The sequence below is a fragment of the Cryptotermes secundus genome, unplaced genomic scaffold (genome assembly GCF_002891405.2).
Source record: "Cryptotermes secundus unplaced genomic scaffold, Csec_1.0 scaffold816, whole genome shotgun sequence".
In the NCBI taxonomy this organism is placed as follows: Eukaryota; Metazoa; Arthropoda; class Insecta; order Blattodea; family Kalotermitidae; genus Cryptotermes; species Cryptotermes secundus.
The window spans coordinates 3,261,175-3,280,004 of NW_019724601.1; the positions used below are offsets into that span (position 1 = coordinate 3,261,175).

The 18,830-nt window shown below is 40.8% G+C and overlaps 1 protein-coding gene across 1 annotated transcript in view; it reads right to left on the reverse strand.

Moving 5' to 3' along the window:
• Positions 1-3,730: 3,730 nt before the first annotated feature.
• Positions 3,731-18,830, reverse strand: part of LOC111862461 (protein virilizer) — a 29,314-nt gene continuing 14,214 nt past the window's right edge. The window contains exons 10-17 of the mRNA XM_023847918.2: positions 14,448-17,185; positions 12,438-12,730; positions 10,780-11,161; positions 9,800-9,902; positions 7,568-7,725; positions 7,144-7,339; positions 5,881-6,174; positions 3,731-4,910 (exon numbers count right to left, since the gene is read on the reverse strand). Coding sequence (XP_023703686.1) covers positions 4,534-4,910; positions 5,881-6,174; positions 7,144-7,339; positions 7,568-7,725; positions 9,800-9,902; positions 10,780-11,161; positions 12,438-12,730; positions 14,448-17,185 — 4,541 coding nt within the window. The 3' untranslated portion in view covers positions 3,731-4,533. The remainder of the gene's footprint in view (positions 4,911-5,880; positions 6,175-7,143; positions 7,340-7,567; positions 7,726-9,799; positions 9,903-10,779; positions 11,162-12,437; positions 12,731-14,447; positions 17,186-18,830) is intronic.

Sequence of the window (18,830 nt, forward strand, 5' to 3'; positions counted from 1 at the left end):
TATTAGTGAGACGGTATTCATCTGTGCACAACGGATCACTATACAGAGTGTTTCACGACTTTAGGGCATAACTGCAGGAGGCGACTTCCTTGTGATCGAAAAAGTTCATATAAACATGTGTCCGATTTTGGACGGTTACGGAGTTATGACCGTTTTAAACTCAGAATAGAAGGTAACGATTACTGACAATAAACGGAACAAAATAATAAACCAGCATAATACATAATACACTTAAAGTATGAATGTAAAGTTAACTTCGTGATATTACCTTTAATTTGAATTTATTGGTGCTTAAAGCTGATTTTCGAAAATGCCACCGCCGGCCTCAACACAGGCTGCCGCTCGGTTGTGAACCGCGCCGGACATACCAACCCACCCCGCCTTAGGTAGCTCTCAAGGGTCGAGATAACGAGAACGCTCTGTCTGTAACTGGCTAAAGATAGCGACCCGCCAGCTGATAGACGCGGTTCGCACGAGGGCGTGTACGGGAATGAAAAAACGGTCATAACTCCCTAACCGTCCAAAATCGGACACATGTTTATATGAACTTTTTTGATCACAAAGACCCAGGAAATCACCTCCTTCAGTTATGCCCTAAAGTCGTGAAACACTCTGTATATCGTTCCGGCAATTTGGTATCGATTCAAATATGGCGCCTTCACCAGTTTTACATTTTGAACGCCAGAGGGTGGTAGTTAACGAGGAACGATTGATGCGCTATACAATTAGATTCTGTAACAAGCTGTTCTAGGTTCGTGTTAATATTTTGAATTTGTTGGCCATTAAAAGCAGATTAAATCTGGGGAATGCGTGCAGTCATTCAGTTTAAAATATTTTTGTTTTTCTTTCTGCTGTAAAAAACACAAAGGTATAGTTTATTTGTAGTTTTGTAGGGTTGTGAAATTTTGGTGCCTCCCATGTGTTTAAGAACAGGGTACCAGGGACAATATTAGGACCTAGCAGGGATGAAGTAACAACAGGATGGATAAAATCTGCAAAATGTGGAGCTTCATAGTTTCTATTCCTTGCATAACATTTGGATGATCAAATCAAAGAGAGTGAGGACATGTAGCATGAATGGGAAATAGGTGAAGTGTAAACAAAGTTTTTGTGTGAAAAGCTGAAGAGACCACTTGTATATGGAATAATATTAAACTGGATCTTAAATAAATAGGTTGGGAAGATGTGAGCTGGATTCATCTAATACAGAATAAGGACAACTGGTAAAGTCTTATGAACGTGATAAAAAACCTTCCGGTTCCATCAAATGCTGGAATTTCTTTATTAGCTTAGCAACAATCGGTGTCTCAAGTGAGACTGCTCCTTGGAGAAACTCCAACTTACTAATATCAGTTTTATTCATAACACACAGCATCAAATTTCTGTGGGTGCCATCAGATACCAACATATACACCAAGAGTTAAACTAACAGGCATTTATTTCACTCCAGCTAGGCTGAAATCACAGATGTACTTTCTCTTTCTGGCCAAGAGGCACAGAAGCAACAAGACTGCCTTCCAACCTTCAATGTGATAAAACAGGAAAAAATAAAATTGTCTCTGATTTGTTTCATTCTGGTCGGTCACACTAACAATATTATAAAAGATAAAACAACTCCGTCGAGTATGACTGTTGAAGTTTTTATTACTTCAATTCTTAATGCCCTTACATGTTTCGGTCCTTGTATACCAACATCAGAAGGACATCGATACTGTTTGGAAACCACTATTACAATGGGTGTTCTGAATGTTAAAATATATACACATACAACGTTTGTAATGCACAATAGATATAAAATCCAAAGTTTTCACAACTACAGCGGCTGTCTTGGTATATTAAAATTTTTAAAACTTTTGTTATTTAAGTTAGAATTTATAAACCAAATAGGTTCGTGTCCTTTCTCTTATCACCTTTCTTGACGGGCTGAACTTGTGCCGCCAAACTTGTACCAAGAAAGACAGCCGCTGTAGTTGTCAAAACTTTGGATTTTGTATCTATTGTGCATTACAAACATATTATGTGTATATATTTTAACATTCAGAACACCCATTGTAATAGTGGTTTCCAAACAGTATCGATGTCCCTCTGATGATGGTCTGTAAGGACCGAAACATGCGAGGGCATTAAGAATTGAAGTAATAAAAACTCAAACAGTCACACTTGACGGAGTTGTTTTATCTTTTATAATAAAGTTGTCTCTGTTCTTAATTAAGCATCAACAAACACATTTGGGTTACTGGAGGTACAGTTCCACACATTCTTAACTTTGACACTAGATGGAGAAGTCAACTTCACATTCCAGCTGTTTTACCTCCAGTATCCACTCAGTGGGAGGCAGTGGACCCTTGTCAGTCTGTAGAGAAAAGAAATCTCCTGTCCATACTGGGCCATAGGCTAGCCCTGTACTGATTAACTATCACATCTTAAAACATAAAGAAACAGTAGGGATTAAGGAAATGGGAAAAGATATCTATGAATCAAATCCAGCATACTGTAGAACCTGGAGTCATTATACCAATGTTCTTTTTCTTTACACTTTCAAGAAACTCTTAATATTACAGGAATAATATAAAATGTATAGTAGGTTCAGTGGGACATGAGCTATGGCCTTGAAATGTGCAAAAGCTTTTGCCATGGAACAGAGTTCACTATCTCTAGTGCTGCGACTCTGTGACTTGAGTGTACTTATGGGCTGAGTTCCACTGCAATAACACTGGCCTGTTTATATAACTTTATCTGTCATTTTTGCATGTCTTAGAGCTCAGGTCCTGCAGAAAAACTTGTACAAGACTTACACCAGGCTCTCAAGGTACGTGGGTTCAAACCCGGCAGAGGTCGTGGAATTTTTAAAGGCGGAAAAATTCAGGGAACAATTCCTCCAGGAGGGACTTTAAGCCGTGGGTCCCGTGTCTTACATTTATGGCATGTAAAAGATCCTCATGTCTTTAGGAGACCTGAGCTAAATTAGGCAAAAGTTTCCTGCCCAAGTAGTTTCCAATGCCTCTGGTAGATGGGGGAAGTATCAGATACCGAGGGCCGACCTTGTTGGCTGAACGGGGCTGATAGCACGCACCAGTACTGGTAGGGTATGGTGACTGGTGGAATATCAAAGGGGGACGTACAATAGACTATTAGTCACAGTGCATGGGGACACCCACCCCCTCTAATAATAATAATAATAATAATAATAAAAATACACCGGGCTCAGTTGTGGCATTTATCCGCATGATTCACATGCCATTTTTGCTATAAAGTTTGCAGAAAAAAATAATACCCTGCATTTCTACCATTTGAAAAATGGTAGCTGTAACAAAATGAATACATTTTGATGTTAATTCAGCCCCTGGGTGTCCATTTTTCAGGTAGATGTGCCTCTGATTTACACACCACTAGGAGGATAACAGTAACGCCCAACACACAGGACCTAAAGCTTAATGTGGGCTCCAAACCACTGCGACAGATTAGTCTCTCCTTATTCACATAGTGTTAGGAAAGTGGAAACACTTGCATTGGACTGATATGGTCTGAAAACTGAGGCCATCAGCATAAGAAAAGTATACCCCCTAAGTTTACAATACTCAGTTTTGAAAATAATCTTTGAAAGAAATAACCATAAAAATATAACACCATTATAAGGTGAACAGTATGAGCAGTGGAAGGATGTTAACTTTAAAGAGACAATGACAGAATTTCTTAATGCTATTCAATGTAAAATAATTTAATCACCAGAAACAGATAACCAATAACCTCCTTCAGTGATGGTTTTATTATTTAAAACCTAAATCTTCATTTTGTACAGAAACTGATTTGATTTTTTATGAAGTCACCATAAAATACATCACTTTTCTTGAAGTTTGCAGCAAATATGACAATGCTTTAAGAGGTCAGAAGGAAATATAGTATTGCTTGCATCACTATCTTCCTACTCAAAATCCATTTCTTTCTGTAAACAATTCTGCTTAAAGCATGATATTCTTCGAGCACAACCTTGTACACAATTAACAAATGTGACAGCAACTTCACACTGTACCAAATCTGATCAAAAAAGTGTACAATTACTTAAGTTAAGAATGGTTAATGTAACACACAGTGCACACACGTACAATTAGCTTTTAGTCTTAATCAAACCATTTGCTGGATGATTCTTATGCAAGGTAATACATTCTATTATTTTTCGTTTACAGATTAATATATGTTTCATGTCTATTTCACATTAAAAAATATATTTGAGCTAATATACATAAAATGTAGCCTCCAGTCTGTGGATTGCTGTATTTGGAGAAAACTGAACACTAAAAATGGAGTTAGAACATGACGCTGAAGAACTGGTAGTGTTAATAAGTAGAGTTGCATGTTCCTGATGCCTTAACAGTGAGTGTAAAAACTTATAAAGGGGTTTATAACAAAAAACACCATGTGAAAAGCTCACCTTTACGAAGCATCATATAGTTATTTGTAGACTAAAAACTTTCAGTCCTTCAATACAAAGGGAAAGAATAGTGTAGTTGTTATAACATATAACAAATCCAAGATTTATCTTGTGAATGAACGTACATGACGTCCAGGAGGCGGTTCTCTCCGTCCTCCGCCTCGAATATTAGGGCCACCAAATCTCTCCCGGTTGTCCTTAATAGCCCAATTCCCTGGACCACCTCCTCTGATGCCTCGACCACCAAAACGACCACTTCCACCTCCACCACTACTGCTACCACCAGCAATGCTAAATTTTTCCTCAGAACGAGGGAGCATCCGCATGTCTCGTGGTTCTGGAGTCCGAAATGAACGTGGTGGAGGCGGCTGACTACTGGGACTTGGCACTTCACCACTATGTGGAGGCCAGGCAGGTGAAGATACTCCACCCCTGCCATTGCCAACACGTGGCAGCATTGAACTCACACCCCTGGGAATTCCTGAAATAAAATACCAACAGTGTTAAGTGAAAGAGTGGCCCACAGCCATCACCTTACACAACACCCACTCATGCAAGTATGCATCAGGAAATCAGGACAAACATCTACATGCAATCCACCAAATTTTATAATTTTAATGTACTATATTATTAGATTTCTGCACCTGTTTCAATAACTAGTTAATTCCATCCTTTACTGCAACTTTTGTTTATGACTGCTGGCCATGTATTTGTTCTTCCACTGTCATGGTACATTCACTTGTTCACAACATGCCTCGGACTCACACTGCCATCAGGTATATTAACTACATGATGTTTAAATGTGTTTTGCTTGCATTCAGAGGTTTTAATGTTTTTAAAATGAATGCCTGAATTAATTAAAAGATTAGTATTAATAGTTACCGAAGGATGAAACTGTCAGCCTCCATTCATCAGAGAAAGAAAAAATCTCTGCTTCTGCTGGGAATAGAACACCTATTTGATGGTCACTGAGCCTGACATAAATTACTACTTTGGTCATGCAGCCAAAACCTTGACAGTCTGGTATGCCTTTATGGTTCTCCAGACATTCTTAACAACTGACGATTCATTATACAAATATTATGTTGCCTTTGTCCAATGGCTGAGAAATATTTTATATTTACAATGCTGTGGGAGTTGGCTCCACTATAATCTACATGTCACTGGCTGTCACTAGATTTAACAAAATTTATTTTCCCTTCTTCTCAAATTTTTATCAGTGGGAACAGCTGGGATGAAACCCATGGCCTTTTGAAAACTATACTAGCATCATTTTTATGAGACCACTATCACCACCGATATCAAAATAAGAAGAAGAAAAGGGTAATGGTAAGCCTGTGTGTTCAGTTGCAACTAACAGCTGTAACGAAGCATTAGAATGAACAATGTTATCTACATAATATGTATCCTTGTAATACTGTATGTGATTCACTTAACCACATAATACTGACCTCTCCCATTTTCACGACGGTTGTAGGGTGTGGCAGAACCAAAGAAGCGCCCCCTATCAGTACCAAAGGCCCGCCCTCTACCTCTAGCTCTAGTTGCCATCATATCCTTGGCAGCTCGCATTGAAATCTTGTTGTATCCAGTTGGTCCAGTGGGCTGCTGGCCAGAAATCTCCAATGCCACAAAATCATCCACATGGAGCGATGGAGGGCGAGAAGTGTTGGGTGGTCGTGACCTAAACAGGTCACCTCGTTGTGGTACTGACCTACCAAAACCTCTTCCTCGCATTGGTGCCACTTTAAAGAGATAAATTAGACAAAATAAAATTTCTGAACTTTCCTACCTATATTAGTTGTAATCATGTTGAGGTCTGCACAAATTTCCTATAAATCTAAAAGCAAGGAAGCAAAAGAAAACTAATAAAAAATAAAAAAAACTTCCAGTGAAAAATTTGCCAGGTATAATTACAAAGGCAAATGAAACATCTATAAACATTGGCCAGTTCCTGTCACTCCGGGGAAACCCAACACAACATTACTACTCGCATGATACAGGAAGAGAAACGATGAGGATGTATTGAAAAAATGAAAAAAAACTATGCAAGAAAGGAATGAGAGAAGACGATAAAGATATATAAAGTGACAGAGAATGGAAGAATAAGGGAACTGTTTTAAAATGAAGGAGAGGACGGTGATAGGATGAGGAAAAAGAAATGGGAGAACAGTAAAGGAGAAAATAAAGAAGATAACGACATGAATGGGATAAACTAAATGAAGAAAGGAATTATTTTGTCTGGTATCTCTGATGAGTCATGTGCTAGCAGCAATATAATGGAAGTAAATTCCATGTGCCATGTTGACCTGGTGCATGGAATTTGTGTCCACCTGACTACTGTTAACACTGTATTTTAAAGTGACCACATTTTTGAGAGGCAATGAGAAAACATGTTACTTATTCAGATAAAATCCTTCGACGCTGTTCTTGTTTACAAACCTGCTGACACGACTGTCAACCTGTTTCACTCCCCTCTTACAAGTGATCTTAATGTTACTGTTATCTTCTTGTCATCAACATTATTTTCCACGCAACCATTTCCCAAGAGGTTTCCTGACCACAGAACAGTATGTATTTATCTCCTCCATGGCAGCTACTTACGTCACTGACCACAGCCTCCTACATTTCACCATCCTGTACCTTTCCAATTACTCTGGAGAAGGTTAAGCCTGCAATGATTTCATGCCTCAAATTTCCTCACACTGGCTTACCAAATGGCCTCTTATGTTTGCTGTCTGCTGTGAGGTATTTGTTGAGGTCATCCCCTCTCTTCTTCATCTGGTCACCTTCATCTTCATCCCCATCAGTTCCAGCTGTCGTCTTGAGACGACACAACCGTTCTGCCTCCAGTGGGAGATGGAAGTCTGGCAGGTAGAGACGTGCCATTTCCATTAGGTCACAGCTCACCTGAAATATAAGCAATCACTCTCACAATCACAGAAGCTGCCCTATGAGTGTCTCCAAGTGAGATATAAATTCTGTACTTCCTAGGTGAGTAGGAGACAGGAAGGTCACCACAGATCCTACCTGTATGCAACAGAGGAACAACATATTTTACAAAACCAGAAATTCTGCCATTATAATGATTTTTTGTATCAATGTATCTTTGAGGCTCACATATGTGATGAGTCTCACCTGATCCATATCTTGATCTGCCTCATCTACAGGCGGAGGTGCAAGCCAGTATGTAGAGCTGAGACGTTCATCGTCAACCTCACCAACTACGAATACAGGACGAGCCGCGAACTGCGAGAGCAATGGCTCAGGCGGAGGTAAAATCGGTTCTGGCAACTCTGTTTCACAAGCACACACAGTATTGCCATTATTACATTATTCCATTTTTCATATCTTCAATTTTACGATAACCATTTTCCTAATCACACAAAATTCTTATACACAGTTCTCCTTCACAAACCCAACACCTTATCCACATATTTAGTTACTTACACTGAGGGTATAAAATATTTTTCTGACAGAAAATGCACCTGCTTAATGCCCCTTTTCCTTTCTACCACAACTGCCAATTCTGAAGACTCGACTCAATTCAATTTCTCTGTGCCCAAGCTCATATCCTGGCAGGCTGGTGTCTCAAAACTGAACTTGACTACTGTCAGCTTTGGAACTCTTCCTATAACCACTTTGTACAGACAAGAGAAACACAGCCTCTCTATTGTTGGGAAGGTGTGTTTACAGCAATGTTGCATAGTAATGGAAGTTACTCAACTGTTGCTTGTATATTCATTGCCACAGGAATGTGTTAACTGAGTCTATTATGACTTCAGACGTCATGTCACATTAATATGGTTCAAGGCAGGAGGACGTGTTTATGTACGACAAACTCCTAGTTACCTTGCATTCAAACATCTGGTATTCTCATGCAACTAACAAACGTTTCAGAGAAAATTTTCCATTTTTATATAGTTACGTAAATGTTCACTTGCCACATGGTAGTTCTCTGTAACTGCCACTAGTAGCACTGTCTATCATCCTTCTATATGCAGATGCCATTTAGGTAGAGGCCAGTTAAAATCATCATATTACATTATATCCAGAATCTTCACCCATCAATTTATGTTGCCTGGGAACACTTCCATACAAGAGCTAAGTGAAAACATGTTGTTCTGACTCATATTTTGGATTTTTTTTTAGAGTTTTATTGTGCACCTGGCAGATTTATGTAACTGGCACATCCCACTCCCCATTTGTGCTGGATAAACAAAAGTTTACCACACTGTGGAATGTCATGATTGCAAGGTATGGGTTCTGTTTATGTATACTGTAATATTACAGTTCCCGGCATCAATGTATCACTTTGTCACCTTTCACGCATTAAATGAACACTGCCAATGACAGCTACAAGCACTAAAGATAAGACACAACCATTACTAAGTGGTTCAAGATATCATGCGTCACTCTGCATGCATCAACACACACCATAAAGGTACAAAGAGAATGAAGATAAAGTGACACTGTACACCCCCACTCTAGCTGGAAGTTAGTCATAAACTTCATGATCCAGCTGCTTTATAGCAAAGGGAGGGCAGAGGTCTTGACACATGCTACTGCCAGTCCAGACATGGTGGTAAGGAGAAGAATCCTGCACTGCTGGGAACTGAATCCCGGTTCTTTAAGATTATTATTTTGCATTTTATCCATTGTCTCAGTTCATTCAAACCATTAGGCAAAAAGGTAAAATTGTCTCTGTGCTGAGTACTACATCAAGAAGGTATATGGGGGAATGGATGTAGAGATTCACGTATTCTTAACCTCAGCTCTAGTTAAGAGGGTCAGTGGTCAGCTACAAGCCCCAGCTGCTTCTGAGAAAAGAGCCCCCCACCCTCTGCCCATTGGACATGAGGCTGGGTGGGCCCAAGAACAGGTCTGGACAACTTGTAGAAGAGAAACCTCTTGCTAGTACAGGGGATTGAACTCTGACCCTCTGCTCATCCAACCTGCAGTCAGTTGCTATACCAACTGCACTATGCTGGCTCCTTTCAATAAAACCATGTTCTGGAAATTTGTTCTCTTTCTCTCGTCAGGTGAACACGATCTGAAACACAATCTATCATGCTGTGCCTCTAAGCAAAGCTACTCCAACCAACAGATTAGGTTTTCTTCCATATTCTGTTCAACTTAAAGACAGAAATGAAACCAACTTCTGAAATGCAGCGATTTTAACAAACTGAAACCATGGTCAAGCACCAAAATAACACCTTAAGCAATGTGTCACATGATCATTAAAAAAGTTCGAACTTGGTCGCTTTAGTCAAAGAGTTACCCCAGCTCAATAGTTAACTTCCAATGAAACTGGGAATAAGTGTCGGACTTTTAAGCTCTAAATGACAGTGACCATTTGCATGACCTCACCTCTGTTCTCGAGAGGTTTGCTTCCTTCAACCTCGAGCAATTTGATAAGACTGGCCACATTCTCATGCAGACTCTCCAAAGCCTCTTCTTCAGAGCTACAATCCTGTAACACACAAACATGGTGCATCCCATATTTTAACGTTCATGTGAGCAAGCACAGGATTCTAACATTAAACAGGGGGAGCAAATAATGGATCTTGCCCAGGAGTGGGCAGACTTTCAGTTTGGCTAACAAAGATGCTTAGATAATATTGGAAATGTCTGTTATTCATTTTTAACTTTTCACACATAATAAAGCACTGTAATCACAAGAAAAGTTTTAAAAAATCAAATTTTAATAGAAATCCAAGTTTTGAGGTGTAAATTATATAAGATTACATCTATACTGATCACAGGTAGTTCAGTGGGACTGTTTTAATTGGGTTAACAAAGAAAACTTCAATAATGTGCCGGTCGATTTCACCATGTCTACATGCAACATCTCAGGTATCACTGGCCAGATTTTCACCAGAATTATTTTATGAGAACTTTTACTAAAATTAGTCAGAACATTCCAGTTTGGGTTAAAGATCGACAAAGCACACTTTACATAAAGCAATGCATGCATTTTTGTGCATATGTTGAGTGTAATTTGCTAAATATTTATTGGACTAAAAAATGCTTCAGTTAAACAATGCAGAGAAAAGTGAAGCATGTTCCATGTGGAGTATAATCTTTGTTGAGTCCTGTGGTTTTCAAAACATGCCATACCTGTTACACAATGCATTCATTTCCTAACCTGTTTATCCATTTTTTAAGCATAAATGCATATACACACATATTAACTTAAATTTGAACCTCACAATGATGTACAATCTATTGTGCCATGAATACTAAAGTATATTTTTGCACAATATCATAGGAAAAAGTTTGAAAAACATGACACGTTCTACTATGACTGAGGCTGATACAGCCCCAATAAATATTAATCAAATGCCAACCTGTAAAAGTTTCTCTAAACAGAAAATAGGATGTTTCTTTTTGTTGTGCGTAGCACCATTAATCTCGATGGATTCATTTGTGTCCGCTGGAGACTTGGTTGTGTCGCCAGCCGCAATGGCATCCACTGACTCATCTTCCTGGCCCTCTGCATGGGCACGATCCCAGCCAAGCACTACTGCAAGCTCTGGGACAGACATCACAAGATTCCTAGCAGGCAATCCCAGGACTGACTCTGTCTCATCTTCCTCAAGGGAGATACACACACGCAGAAGTTCAAGGCTCGTGGAGAGAGTTGAAAGGCAGTCTGAACTATCCTTACTGAATCCGGAGCAGAATTTGACGAATAAATTCAGCAACGCGTCCGTTTTCTTCTCCAGGCAGCTGAAACAACATCAGTATGTACTTCATTAATTAATTATCCAACATGCCATGAAGAAATACATGGTAGTGAAGGTATAGTTCCACCATTCTTGACTTCACCACTTGATACATGTGAGTGGTCAGCTTCATGCCTCATCCACTTTACCCATAAGGAAACAGTCCCTGATACCCACTGAAAAGGAGGCTGGGTAAATCCCAGAGCTGGTTTCGGCACTGTGTTGAAGAAAAAAATCTCTTGCACCTACCAGGAATCAAACCCCAGTCATCCAGCCCATAGCCTGTCGCTATAGTGACTAAACTATCTTGGCTCACATCAATATCTACTAAGTCCATTTAATTTTGTGCTGAAGAGCATGAAGACACTGGTATACACCAACAGGAACATCTTCATTGGCAAGTTCCCTCTCTCTTACAAACACACACACACATATATGAAGTTCGTTACTTTCTTGGGGGCGGGGGGTTGGAAAAAGACAGGATGCTGATAAACTGTGATATGAAAGTTCAATTCCCTGAACTCCAGAAATTACAATAAGTGGTTAAGAATATGAGGAAAGTTCTGTTAAGATTACTCAATGAACATCCAGTAAACTTCGGCCTCCTGAATTCAGCATATTACTTGATCTCCAGAATCATTTTTGGCAATGATTACATTATGTTAGAGGGCTGAATGTTCAAACAACCTCACATCATAACCACCCACAATATATTGTGCATCCTCTCTCTAAGATCAGCCCTCTAGCAGACCTACAATCTGAATTAAATGCAGTAATTTGCTTAACCCAATTACTAATGCAAGGAAAGAGTAATCATACAAAAAAAAATGACACAATTTTATGGTACATCAGATAAAAAAACTCTGTGGTTTGAGTGCACAAGCGAACTATACCCACCGAGCGACCACTACTTGTCGGCAAAGTTAGCGCCAACTTTATCGGATAAAGGTGTCATGTGGTCAGTGCAACAAGTCCCCACGACCTTTAATTTCGGTCTTCTAGACCAGAGCCGCTATTTCCTCGAAACAGCACCTCAATTATCTTCATGAGGCTGAGTGGACACCGTTCAAGACCCATTATTTCTCAGAAAATCCGGTAGCACCGGGAATCGAACCCGGTACCTCTGACCACTAGACTACATAGGCAGCACATCTGATGATGCCCTAAAATACAGTAAACCAGCCATACAGATGTATTAGAGACAATGAACTACCAGCACAAATACTGAATGTGCATCAACCTTTCAGAAGATGTCAAGTCAAACAGTGGAGATTTCATACCTCTTGAGATGGTAAAACCCATAATCATGCTCCATGAGCATGAGGAAAGTGCGAACAGTTGGTAACAATGTTGTGAAGCTGTGTTCAATATTGGCAACATGTTCCAACATGACAGTGCACATTGTCAGAAGAAGATCACGTGGAGGTAGAGCATTGGCCAGGTACACTTCTGGTGTTGGCATACAACCAATATCTCCCCCGCTTCCTCCAACCAGCGTCGTGCCTGGCGGAGGTAGCAGTGTCACCTCTGTGTCACAAAGCGACTGAATCACCGAAACGACGCATTCTTGTGCCTGTAACAAATCCACCAAAATGTAACTGTGTGGCAGTAGCCAAACACCATCAGCTACACTTTTACTGTTACTGCCTCGTATCTTTAGCCGCGATAGAGGGGTCATACCATCTCTCATGGAGCGAGGGGGAGCATTCCTGTCAGCCTATGTCAGTGTGGGTACTACCAGTTTGGAATGTAGTGTCTTTGAGTGTGGTCAGGTGTATAGTACTACTCCTGGTCTCCGTAGGCAATGTTTTCAGCTCGGGGAGTAACTCTGAACGGCCCCACAGCAAGGCTATAGCCTCGCGTGCCCCACAACAGTGTTTGCCTTTCCGGGCGGCTAAAGTTACCAGGCAGTAACAGTACTTATACTAAGGACACAGAAAGATGTTCCATGACTCCATTTTCCCTTCCACATCTCCCTCAGGCTTTCATGCCTCCCATATTCCTCTACAATTATCTAGTCATTCTGGAGTACTTGAAATTCTTACAGTAGTAGCTACGAAGACTTCCATCTTCCTGGTTATAACATTATGCAGTCCACTGAAAGTCAGCCAATGTTTTGGAGGAACACGTGGCCTCCATCTTCAGGGTTGAAAAGTAAGCCAAGCAAGAAACCAGCCTCAAGCTTTGCTTGCTGTCTGCTTCATGCTGGTTTCTTGCTTAGCTTACGTTTCAACCCTGAAGTTGAAGGCCACATGTTCATCTGCAAAGTCAGCTGGCTCACAAATCCCAGAAGACAGAACTCTTATCCTGCCACTCTGTTCGGACAAATACTGGTAGTGATATTGTAACAATGTAATAACTCAGCTCCATGCAATTAGTTCAGATACAGTGTTATGAACATGTGTTATATGTCAACATCAGGAATCCCCTCTAAGTAAAGCTATCCCTGTAACAGGCCGTGGAAGCTCATAGGGTCGTGAGACATTAAGGGTCCCACATTACCTTGACAATTGGCTTGAAGATGGCGGTCAGGTTGTCATCCTGGTACTCATTCCTATTAGAGGCTGAGTAAACCCCAGGGCCTAGTGTGGCTGGAAGGATTAGGTCAATTGAAAAAATCCAATGTCCTCATCGGGACTTGAACCCGCGACCTTCCGGCTTGTAGCATAGTACCTTAACCACTACACTACCGCATACCCCTAGGAATCCCTTGAGGGCATAAAAATGAAGATGGTTAATGACCATGTGCAAGGCAATCGGCTAACTACAGAGATCATACCACTTCAATGATCTCAAGTCAATAGTATTGGTTTCAAATTCTGCCAATTTAAGAGTTTTCTTCAATTTTATGATCAAGGAAAAAAGGTAAGGTAAAGTTGTCCCTGTGCTCAATGAATTAAGCACTACGGTATGAAGGCGTATGGGGGAGTGGATGTATAGATCCACATTTTCTTGACCTTGGCTCTAGCTGGAGGTGAGTGGTCAGCTTCATGCTCCAGCCACTTTAGCCCCAGGGAAACAGCCCCTGGTACCCATTGGATAGGAGGTTGGGTGCATCCCAGAGCTGATGTGGACAATCTGGAGAAAATTCTTGATTCTACTGGGACTCCGACCCCTCAGTTTTCCAGCCGGTAGCCAGTTGCTATATATATACTACCCCGGCTCCTTACTTGTCCCCTTGCCCCTGCTGTATAACTGGATGACACATATAACAGAAGGCAGAATAAGAGAGCCCATTAGAATACATAACCTACAATGCTTGCAAATGAAATAAGTGTGACAATCCCTACCTGGATATGTGAAGAAGAGTCTGATGGTGAACGCAGGATAGCACAGAGAGATGTCACCAGTGCAGGGTAACGTTCATCAGACTTCACTGAGCCGCCCTTGGCTAGCAGATGAAGTACAGCTGATTTCACTGATGCATGTGTCACAAGGCAGGCAAGAAAATTGAGCAGACGAGCTGTGTGGCCAGAGCAAGGAGAATCTGGGGTGACACTTGGAGCAGACAAAGAGTTACTTGAAGGAAGGGGTTGTGCAGAGGGTGAAGGAAGATTCTGAAGACTCGCTAACACGGTATCCAGAACACCTCGACTCACAATGAGCGCTGTGGGAGCAGCGAGGTCTGCCAACTGCACGCACACACGTCTCAATAACTGAAGCAAGGGCTGGAAACTGCTGCCACTCATTGTTGCGATAAGTTCCTGAAGTCCTGATCCTAACGAATGTAGATGTGCACTCCACAGTTTACGTCCGTTCACTGCCCGCAGGATTTCATTCTCTGGGAGAGGTGTCCTTGTTTGAACAGGTAAAGGCAATGGAAGGAGCTCAGACAGAACAAGCAAACCGGGTACAAATGTGTACGGTCCAGTAGTCACAAACTTCACAACTTCCGACATCATCATCGTCCACAAGCTTTTGTTCAGAGCTTCTGTTTCTGATGATGGGGTTGAGGATATGGGCTGCGTGTAAGCCAGCAGTGTCTCTATGATTTCACGACAAACACGTTGCGAGTCCACATAAGCGAGGGCCGAAGCAGGAAACGCATGCATCAAACTATATGTCTGCAGCAGTACAGGTACAGAACTTAGGTCCTTAAATTCTGTGTTACGGCAGTGAATGACGTACGTCAGCATCCGGCGGACCAGCTGAATTGCTGGCAAGATGAACGATACAAGCATTGCACCTTGATAACCGACAAAACTCGTTGAATGTAACATGGGCTGCTCATAAAATTCACACAGTCTCTGCAGGATGGCAGTTAGATTTGTGACACCTTCCTGAGAGAACAGTTGCAGTATTACGTACTTATACTTTAGTTCGACGTACTCTTCTGCATCTACTGCCTCGTGTACCGCAGCCAAGTCTTTATCTCTGAGGGGAATTCCCAAGAACTTCAAAATTCTAACTGCAATGATAAGTTCACCTGGCAAAGTAGTAGCAATTTCAACATTCCTCTTAATTATTTCACTAAGCATCCCTATATCATCGTATGCAAACAAAGAAGGGTTTTCGACAGGTTTTAACCATGACACTATTTCATACAACCTACACGGTGGTAACTGCTGCTCGTCCCTTAAGGCAGCTTCAAGTATTTCTTTACCAAATTTCTGCAGGAAAGGGACGTAATCAGAGTACTTCACTGTCATCACAATGAGATCTGCTGAATAACTTTTCCCTGGAGATTTCTTTATCTTTGAATCACCAATGTCATACTTCAGAGCTTGAGTTTGTGGCTGTTCTTGGGAATTGTCTTCGGTAAAAAATCGCAAAAGAACTCTTATATTGTCTCCACGGCTCAAAACATGAACTAAGGAAAGCTTCCCAACCGGAGAAAAGCCCAAACAATACAAACTGTTCAGACAGTCCAGAACTTCTGTCTGATCTGGGTCCAGAAATGATGGATCACTAGCACTTAAGTCTAAAAGTGCATCAATATACTGCAACGCCTGAAGTCGGTAAGCCACGTATAGACCAAGTTGCTGGGCTGGAGGGGCAGACACCGCACTTTCGTCCAGCACCTCTTCTGGGGGACCAGGTGACACAGGAGGTGCTTGCTGCAATAGTACTCTTAGAATTGCACCTGTGATATCCACATTTGAGGCCAAGAACTGCATTCCTTCCTGAGAATCCAACAAAGCAGCTAGAATTTCTTGTACAGGAACAGTGATTACTGAATAGCCTGCTGTGGTAGGGCAAGACAGTAGCACAAGACATACTTCCAACAGACGATGACAGCGGAAGAAAGAAAATAGTGCAGGGTATGGGTCCTGTGAACAGGGACTGATTTCAAACTGAGCACAAACTGGCAGGAAACGCTTTGGCTGAGATATGGCTAATGGCGCTTCCCTACACACACGAAGGATCTCTTCCAAACAAGACACAATTGTTTCTACCTCTTGATCTGACACTTCCACAACTGCAGGGATTGGTTCTGGGCTGGTATCCGATAACCTCTGCCGTTCATCTTCAGGGCTAGCTATGCCAGGAGGTGGACTAGCGTCTATCAGTTGTCCTACGCTTTCTCTCAATCTTTCTAATACTTCATACACATGTAACTTTCGAAGTAAACAGCTGATTGCAAACTTCACTCTTGCCAGCTGATGGCCCTGAATCATTTTAATCAACGTCCGGTAACCACTCGTACTTCCTTCTATTTCCTTCGCAGGATCGTCTTTCACTTTAATGAAGCAATTTCTATTTTGGGTTAACTTATGACCTCTAGTCCTATGTCCTAGAAAATGTTGTAAGGCCTGCTGGCAACTAAGACTCGAATCCAATGCACGCAAAATCATCAGCTTGATGGACAGAGCCATGTAGTCTTTGTGGTACAAGTCCAGGAGTTTAGAATGGATATCTTGAGCATCTAACAATTGTTCCGTGACAGCTTCACCACAGTGGCACAGGGCTTCAACCAAGCGAACTCCTGCTTTGATGTGTCGCACTTTGTAACCTGGCTGTGGTTGACTCAGTGCCAGGCTAAAGTCCAATCCAATTTCTACCCATTTGAATAATGTCTGTATAATATCTGAAAAGATACAATAAGGAATCTTTATTAAAAGTTAGTTCAAAAGACATAAGTGGGACATAAACTAGAAATAGACACAAAATTCTGGTTGATAACATCTGGAGCATTAAGGTCTAGACAGGACAGTACTGGATTTCCCTCAAAATATATAGCATATTGTGACATGTTTCAACTGTATCAGTCATCACTGTTCATAATCATGCCTGAAAAGAGACGAACATTTTCATTTTATCTGTAATTTATTTAAAAAACACTGCCTGTACCTCACACTATGCCACTCCACTTAAATGATTGGATGATTAACTGGAAAGGATCTGGAAGGAAGCAGTCATGGATGGCTGAAGGTACTAGCAAAGAATTTGTCTTGATGGTCTAAAAGCAAAATCATTTGAAACCTCAGCAATGACAACAGATGTCCAAAATGAGGCTTGAACCATCACCTCCTGAACACAAATCAGAAATATTACCGCTTGAGACAACTTACTCAGTGACCGGCATTTTTAATTAGAATATCATTTATATGGTTTGTTCTGAGAACAAGTTAAAGCCAGAGTAAAAATTACATCAAAACTGGACTTGAAAAGGGTCAATACGTATGCCACAGTTTTCTTCCTACACATGCTAAATCTTACAGCACTGCAACTTTTCTTAATTAGCAGAAACCTTCTCCTATATATGTAGATGGTATGGACACTACACCATTAGAGGCCACCTCGTCATACTTCTTAATTCTACAATTGGAAAAGCACAGATTTGTGAGACAGGACTGCTACTAACACCAATTAATCTAGATTTCTGAAGTAATGTATGATGACAGATCTTCAAAAGAATATCACAACCGTTGTAAAGCAATATTTTTGTTGAACGCAAACAACAGAATTGCAACTGTGTGAATGGTATACTTTGCTTTCAGTTTGACTCATGCATTAATGAAACTAGGTGACATCTGGTACTATAAACATACACATGAAATGTTTTTATAAGTCTAAAATTACAAACATGCTGATGATGCAAAATTTTGAGGTGATGCCTATCAAACTGGACATATACAAAATCTATATCTTGGTATTATGTTCTTCCAAAAATAAAAATAAAACAAACTTTAATAACAAAAACAAATATTTATAATGCAAGCAACAAGAAGTTTACTTGACCAGAATTTGATCTAATGATTATCTACACAGGAATCCAACATGATGGCAATGGGCTAAACTGATTTTCATTGATAGAACAGAATTTACACTACCTACATATGGTATTACCCCCCCAAAGGTGTCTCCACCTTGTCATGGGGGTGGGATTTGCATGNAATCTAATGATTATCTACACAGGAATCCAACATGATGGCAATGTGCTAAACTGATTTTCATTGATGGAACAGAATTGACACTACCTACATATGGTATTACCCCCCAAAGGTGTCTCCACCTTGTCATGGGGGTGGGATTTGCATGACTCTGCGACTTGGAGAGCTATGCTGGCAGTAGTTTAACTACCAGTAGGGTCACCCATGCTGGAAAGGTCAAAGGGTAGAATCCAGAATAAGAGAGATACCCTGGTCCTCCAGGTTGGGGGTTGGGCATGAGGCTAACAACCTCATCCTGTAAAAAGAATTTTGTTCAGAAAGCTAACAACCAACCTCAGG